Raw genomic sequence first — 8639 nt, forward strand, 5'->3', positions numbered from 1 at the left:
AAACTCACTAATTCAAAGTGACTGCTTACTTTGTTTGCTCATACGCTGGCAAGGACATGCAAGCTAATACGCAAACATGTTCACACCCACGCACGCACACACGCGCACACACACACACGCACACGCAAGCACGCACGCACGCACGCACGCACACACGCACACACACACACACACACACACACACACACACACACACACACACACACACACACACACACACACACAGACACTGATGTAAAGGTATACAAGGACAAATGAAGCGCTCGGGCATTGTTTGTCCTTTCAGACACACACAGGTATAGGCTACACACACATTGCATATTTTCTGTCCTCTCTCTTATCTGCCTCTGTTTTCTGACGCTTTTGAGTGCATGCACACACGCACACACACTATTTTATTATGCATGAAACCATGGAATACACAAAAAATAAAGTCTAACAAAGTGAAGTAATTAACAACAAGTGACTTCCTCGCCACAGTCTTCATTAAATTTGTGGGAATTAACCAGTGACTTCAGGCAGTTGCAGCAGAGTTGGAAGAAGTCACACATATGGACACTGCCTCATCCCTGGCCACTGCCCCCCCCCCCCCCCCCCCCCCTCTCTGACTCACTGCTCTGACCACTGCCACAGTTCAACAGTGTCCCCTACAGGACAGATGAGGAACTAGAAAAATGATCTCTGCCTGACAGATTATAATGTTGAGAAATTAATTCTTAAAGGTATCCCATGGAATCACTGATGTGGTCACTGGCTGTCTTTTGGTCTGTCACTTGGACTAATTCATTATGTTTCACTCCTTGCCTCTCCCAAACAAGACGCATATGTGTGCACAGTGATGGAAAAAGTACTGTCATTTTTTACTTAAGTAAAAGTATCAATACCACAATGTAGAAGTACTCTGTTACTAGTAAAAGGACTGTGTTCAGAATGTTACTTGAGTAAAATATACTTAAAGTTCCAAAAGTAAAAGTAGGCTACTAAAATGTTTGAAAGTAGCTGATCTACAAGCTCACAAGGCGTTGCGATGTGACTACGTTGTAATTGTAGTGGAGTAAAAGTATAATATTTGCCATGTAGTGGAGTAGAAGTAAAAGTATTGAAAATGGGAAATACTCCAGCTAAGTAAAAAATCCTCAAAAGTGTACTTAAGTGCAGTACTTGAGTAAATGTACTTAGTCACTTTACACCATGGTGTGCGCACACACACACGTGCACGCACGCACACACGCACGCACGCACGCACGCACGCAGAAGCACTCGCTCTCCCTCCACACACGGATGAAATACAACTCTCCGACAGGTTGACATCCTGTATATTAAAGGGCAATCACCAGAGAAGCGAGATCAATAAGAGGCATATCGTTGCTGTCGGGCAGAAACCTTGTATCATCATATTTCATCTTATGTTTTTTCTTTTGGTTTTTATTCACAAATGAATGTCCTAGATTTCATATCTACAAGCTCTATTTTTTATTATATATATTTGTTTAATTCACAAAAGACGTCGATAATTGTTAGGCTATACATGTCAGCCTATGACATATGATTTTATTTTATGATCAATAAAGACATCAATCAATCAATGGCCAAAATAAAGACGACAACTTTTCAAATGTTTTGAAAATGCATGAAAGATTTTCATAATAATTAGGCTAAAATTCCCAAAATAGAGATGCGTGTGGGATTTATAGATATTTAATATCAATGAAAAGTATATCAACAAGAGCTTGTGAGTAAACAATGCAGGTTCTTTTGTTTCCATTTCCTGAAAAGTAACTGTTTTGAACATGCAAGGTTTCAGGCCGACATTGACAATATTAAAGGGCAATCACCAGGAGAAGGGCGATCGATAGCAGCGTCTGTGTGAAGACAGGTCTGTGTGTTCACATGGTTGCCATTCCTATTTATGTCGCATCCATAAGACTGATCAATGAGCTATTAATTTTAAACAATGCATACCTCCAGGCCGTCATCAAAGCACCTGACAAGCTCCATTTGGGTAACGTGGGGATCAATGCCATTTATGTCAATATTAAGCATCCTGAGTTTCCTAAGACCAATATTGAAAGTAAAAGGGCGGTGTGTGTATGGATTACACAGGCGACGTTGATTCTGATCTCTCTTGGCAGATGATTCTGTTAACTGTGTGTTTTTGCTTGAAGATTCAACATAGAGCTGTTTTATGTGGAACAAATATACAGATATATATATATATAATTTATTTGTGCAAATACGTTTCCATGTTCACAAATACATTTTTTAAATTCATTTTTGAAAATGTTTTGCATATATGCTACCGTATTTAACCATTGCATATTGGTTTACCCGAAGCTTCCTTTAAATTCGAAATGCTCAGAATTCCCTGCTTTGGTCAAAATGTGCAATTATTGCATATGGAAAGTGGAAGAGTTTCGCCTATAATGGCATGCCAATAATGGAGATGCCATGTTGAAAGTGGTTAATTCCTCTGACCATTAGGGTTGTCATCCTTACACATATATTCTATAACCATGCATCAAGAATCGCATAGCAACAACTATCATGGCCATGATCTCTTAGATGACGTATAGGCTAGCCTCCCTATTAGGTGCTGAAATCCTTTCTTGCTGCCTTTGCTTCATTAAGCCGTTTAAGTATTCTAAAAGCGTTCAGCCATTTGACTTTGAGTCAGAGTGTCAGTTTGTCGTGCTCCAAAGGCTGTGATAGTTGTGACCTGTTGCTTTGGTAACGTTAATGGCTTTTGAGCGCACAACAGTAAAGCAGATAGTGGATCTGAGGAGGATACTGGAAGGGAAGCTGTCAGGAAGCAAAAACTGTTAGCGAGGATCACCTTCATTGACTTCCATAAAAACTTTTGACACAAATGACCATTCTCCAGGCCTATGGTGTCCCTGATAAGATGGTGCAGATGATAGCAACAAGCTATAGTCGGACGAGCGCCAAGGTTCAGACCTGGTGAGGCAAAAGAGTTTGAGATTTTCACGGGTGTCCTAGGGTGATATCCTGGCCCCCTTTCTGTTTATTGTGGCTATGGACCATGCCCCGAGACTCGCAATCAGTGGCATGCAGGGAGGAGACACTGGGGTTCATGCTGATCGCGAGGCAGAGTAAGCGAGTTTGTTACATCATAATCACCAACCTCGACCATGCAGATGACATTGCCCTAGTCTCAGACACAGCAGACAGAGGAAGGGAACTACTACTGGCAGGAGAAAAGGAGTGTAGGAAGATCGGCTTCAAGCTCAATACCAAGAAAACTTTTATTGCAGAGGCATACATTGACAGCATGATTAGATATCTTTGATGAGTTCATTATGCACCTATCTCAACCAGATGCTCTAAGCCTTCTTTTGGCTTTTGCCTTCATGTATATCCACCCATCTGTTTTGATCACCCTGTCTCACACAGAAGCGTTTTAATTGGGGTTTTTAGATTAAATGAAATGATTCTGACTTTCCCCCATGCGTCCTTTGGGCTTTGCTTCAGAATTTGGCAATATATTATAACTACTGACTTACAGTAACAAGTTCCAAAATCAGCAGCAGCATGACGAGGTGCTGCACGTTCACATCTGCCGTTTTTATCTGACCAAGAGTTGAAAAATGTTCCACTTTCGGTGTTTGAGCTTCTTTTTTTTTGCAGAAGAACCCTTTCATTTTCAGCAAAACAAACGGACATAAATCGCTTTGGTGGAACAAAAATAAAGAGTGCTTACATAACCTTTGAAATGAGCCAAAACTTCACGCATATGTGTGCATCATATAGATAGTGTAACATTTTATTGCGTGAGGTAGACGAGCAGACAGACAGACAGACATGCCCTCAATACAGAGCCTTCGCCTGGCGGAGATAACAACTTTGTAAAAATGTGACAAAAAGCATTATTACCTTTATTATCAGACAAGCAAAGAATTACACACTTATTTGACATTTAATGGGTTTTCTAAGTGTAAACTACATGCATGTACATATGTTTATGTATGTAATGCTGCTGTAGATTTTCTACATGGTTGGACTATTGTGGTATGTTTATCTATGTTAGTCACACTGATTATTGGTGGAATGCAGACATAGGCTATAAGGTGATTACTATAACAACCAATAAGTATAACACTTCCTCTGTCTGTTTCTTTGACACTGATGAAGATGTAATATCATTGAAATGTTAGTCTGCACCTGCAATAAAAAAAAAGGCTGCCTGTGTGCTCCAGTACTATTTCTTCTTAATTAAATCTGTTCCTCTGATTTAAAGGATCTAGCGTGAGGTGTATATATATATACATAGCCATTACCAATATCGACCTGGCTTGATGATGATGATGATGATGATGATGATGATGATGATGATGATATACTTTATTGATCCTCAAAGGTGCTCCTCAGGCTATTAAAATGAGGATGACCCTCATACTGCAGTACTGCATAAAATAAGACGGTTTCTAAAATGCTCTGATAATAAACACCAGGAGGTTGCTGCTAACAAAAATATCTGAGTTTCCGCAATAAGAAAAGTCTAGACAGGGCATCTTTTTTGACTGGAGAGTAGCTCCAGTCTACTACGCAGATGTGGCGGTATGATCGGAATGTGGGAGTTAACCTCTGAAGCTATTTAAAGAGAGGCGGGGCATCGGTGAAAAAGGGGCGGGGTTGGGTAGCGAATTCCCTGTTTGTAGAAAAAAGGGGGCGTTTTTGCTAAAAAAGGGTCTGGAACGTGTGATCATTTGTTGGCCATCCACCGATTGGTTGTGATATTGCCCTGACAACCAACAACAACCAATCAAACCCATGACTGTCCCTTCGGGCTATAGCATCTAGCTCCATGCTAGTAGCCCCTCCCCCGCGACAATCTCGCGCGTGTGTGTGTGTGTGTGTGTGTGTGTGTGTGTGTGTGTGTGTGTGTGTGTGTGTGTGTGTGTGTGTGTGTGTGTGTGTGTGTGTGTGTGTGTGTGTGTGTGTGTGCGTGCGCGTGCATGCCCTGCCGGCAGGCACGCTGCTAGTAGTCACGTGACAACAACACACACGTGTTGCACACACACATTAAGCCTACACTTTTTCTTCGCTCGTGACTCAAAATGAGGAGTTTTTGTTTGTGTGTTACCTATTTTTGCAATATTATTCTTCACAGTTTACCTCAAAGAAAGGTAGGCCATAATCTTGTTTTGTTGTTGTTGCTGGCTGGGGTGAGGATCATGACGCTGCTGTCTTGATTTCTTGTGGTTGTGTGTGTTGTGTGTGTGTGTGTGTGTGTGTGTGTGTGTGTGTGTGTGTGTGTGTGTGTGTGTGTGTGTGTGTGTGTGTGTGTGTGTGTGTGTGTGTGTGTGTTTGCCAGAGATGTCGTATATGTATGGTTCCTCAACAGTATCTGTTTATTCCGTGTTGTTCAATAAAAAGCATTTTAATCCGATCGACGGCCATTTCCTCATACAGTTACAATGTATCACAGTGCAATACGGCCAACCGCTAGGGTCGCTTAGTTGAATGCATGGAGAAAATTCAGAGAAAGAGGCCACTGATCGAATTAGAATGCTTTTCATTGAACAATACGGAAGACACGGGTACTTCTGACGGCCCGTAATTGCAACATCCATGGCCATGTGGTTAGCACTTTATATTTGAAACCTGAACGTTTATGTAGATGTACGGGTTGTAATGGAGAAAGTGCAAAAACCAGGTTGACGTTCAGCCATGACGTTGATGACGGACGATGCGATCGTGTTTCCACAGTGTTTCTTTTTTTCTGTATAGTTATTGTTTGGACAAGGTGTCACCTGAACTACTACAGTACTAGGGCTAATGTTAACCCGCTGCGCTGTCGGAGGAATGCGCTGTCGGACTAACGTACTGCACCCAGGTCTATGTACGTTATGTGAAGGCCTGTTATGTGCGCAATAGGCCTACCTTTATTTGACAACTTCAGTTACTAGTTCCTTTGTAGATTTTGCTTATTATAACAAAACATACATTAACCACTTCACCTTCATATACATTTTGTCCATTCGAAAATAGCCGATCTACAAGCTCACAGATCTTGTAGATCTGCTATTTTCAAAAGATGTCATATATTTGACAACTTGTGCAATGGGATATTCTGCATAATGAGTAGCCTACTTTGTAGTTTTGGTACTTTAAGTACATTTAGATACCAATGTTTTTGTACTTTTACTCAAGTACATTTTTAATTCTGGACATTTACTTCTAACATAGTATTTCTACATTTTCTACATTGTAGTATTGATACTTTTACTAAAGTAAAAAATGTGAATGCTTTTTCCACTGACTGTATATGTCCAACCACAGGGTTAGTGCCAGGGACCAGCATAACATTTGTGGTCTAAAAATGTTTGCAAAAACATTCCACGTTTTTTACATTTTGTCAAAAGTTTTTGTAAATAGCAGATCTACAAGCCCTATTGTATGTCATTCTTTTCTTGTTTAGATGGCATTGGTGTTCCCCTTCCAGTCTTGTTTTGCATAATGTGAGTACCCAGGTATTTATAGGAGATCGGTGAGTTTTTTATTTAGTGGCCTTTGACTAAGGCAGGCGCAACCTCGATCCTTTTTACAGCGTCACTCTGTAGGAGGATAGCTGTCTACAATGGGTCTGTCTATTAAATCAGTGGTTCTCAACCTTTTCTGGATCAGGGCCCACTTGAAAATCTTGTAAAGAGCCAGGAGAGTTTCACCTGCTGATCAAGGAGTGGCAGGTATTATCCTAATGGTTTCATTGGTGCTTTGCTATATTGGACTGAAGCCACATTAAAAAGAAGACGACTAATCCTGAACAGAGGCTGGCAGCAGACACGCACGCACACACACATGCACGCACACACACACACTTTTGAAGCATTTAATTGCCATTCTAAATTGTACCATCGCAAAAAATCAAACCTGATCCGAAGATTTTTATGACAAAAGTTACACGTCGTATTTATTTTTTAACGTAAAACGTTTTTATTTTTTGCGTACATTTTGGGCCAAATACGGACGCAGTGTACAAGCTGTTTAACAGTAACCATGTCAACAGACAGCATTGACTAGCCCAACGTATCGGCTTCACCAATTGGCCAAACTTCGGCTGACATTTATGCCGCAGTACCAATATAAATGGTAGCTTAAGCAATAGGACTTCATTGTTTCACAGAGCAAGACTTGGTTCATCTTTAACACTGTTCCGCTGGTCTATGAAATGTTGCACTGGACAGTGCATCTGAAAGGCCCAAACAGACACCTTCATGCTGCTGTGGCAGTGGGGGGCAAGGTGTACTCCTTTGGAGGGTACTGTGCATGGGATAGACACATTCCTAAATACATGTATGACAGGGCTCAGATTGAGGTACAGGTCTTCAACACAGTGTCTCTACGCTGGATCAAGTTACCCCCAGTGACAACTGAAAGAGTAGAACGACCTCTTGAGGTTCCATCCATGCGCGATGGCCACACAGTTGTGCTGATCGAAGATGTCATCTACATCTGGGGAGGATTTAAGTACACAAGAGAGTGCTGCAATGTCCTTTATGCATTTGATGTCAGCACCCACAGATGGTTAAATTCCAAGATTTATGGCACTGTTCCAGAGGCGAGGTGCGGCCATTCAGCCTGTGTCTTGGGGAAAGTCATGTATATCTTTGGAGGATTCAACAAGCTGACTAAATACCCCTACAATGACATCCACAAGTTAGACACAACCACAATGGCGTGGTCTATAATTAACTCCAGCGGCACTCCAGCGCCCGTTTCAGAATGTCACTCTGCCACCATCATAGGGACAAAGATGTTTGTGTTCGGGGGCACAGCACACCAGATTCACATAAACTACAACAACATCAGAGTGTTTGACACAGAGACCAACTGCTGGCTGAACATGTCTTCAGCACAGCTTCTTACAGAAGGACGGGCGTGTCATTCAGCCTTTGCCTACAATGGAGAACTGTACATATTTGGTGGCTCCAACTTTCTGCTGGACCGGAGCTTCAATGATCTGTGGAAATTTAGTCCAGAGACCTTCTCCTGGAAGAAGGTTGAGCCCAGGGGGAAAAGCCCATTTTGGATGTGTAGGATGTGTTGTTGCATGGTGGGAGATCTTATCATCCTCTTTGGAGGATACAGATACAGATACACACCCGTTCCACTGGACATTGAAGGTCTTGAAGATGAAGATGAAAATGAAGCAGAGATGTCTGACCTGTACATTTTAGACTTGTGTCCTAGTCTAAAGACATTATGCAAGCTTGCAGTTATTCAGTATGGTCTTGAGCAGTCCGGACTCCCACTCGACATCAGGTGGGAACTGGCAGCCATGACTACCAACAGCAAGAGAAAGAAATATATGACAACTGCAGAAAAGAGAGGAAAAGACGAAGAGAGCTCTGTCTTTAAAAAGGCTTTGCTCGTGATATCCACCAGGAAATAAGCAGCATCATACAGGAGAACAGAGAACTACTACCAACTGAACTTTGCCAGGGCAGACATGGCAGCAAAAGAATATAAACTTGTACTCCCAGTTGAACTTAATCAGGAATGAATGTAGAACACAGAGATGCTTGAAGGAACGGACAGCTATGGAAGCGGACTTAAGGAAACATGTTTGTAAAGAACTGGGAGTGAGAGGAAAATGGCTTGCAAAGGTGGAGACCTTT

General features: G+C 41.7%; 1 protein-coding gene across 1 annotated transcript; it reads left to right on the forward strand.

Annotated features, from left to right (window-relative positions):
* Window positions 1–7189: 7189 nt before the first annotated feature.
* On the forward strand, window positions 7190–8413 carry LOC311050560 (kelch domain-containing protein 3-like; the record flags this gene model as incomplete). Its single annotated transcript, XM_084064646.1, has 1 exon — window positions 7190–8413. One exon carries the CDS (start codon window positions 7190–7192, stop codon window positions 8411–8413), a length of 1224 nt encoding a protein of 407 aa, XP_083920772.1.
* Between the last annotated feature and the right edge of the window lie 226 nt (window positions 8414–8639).

This window comes from Gymnoscopelus microlampas (assembly GCF_963454915.1).
Source record: "Gymnoscopelus microlampas genome assembly, chromosome: 8".
NCBI classification, from domain to species: Eukaryota; Metazoa; Chordata; class Actinopteri; order Myctophiformes; family Myctophidae; genus Gymnoscopelus; species Gymnoscopelus microlampas.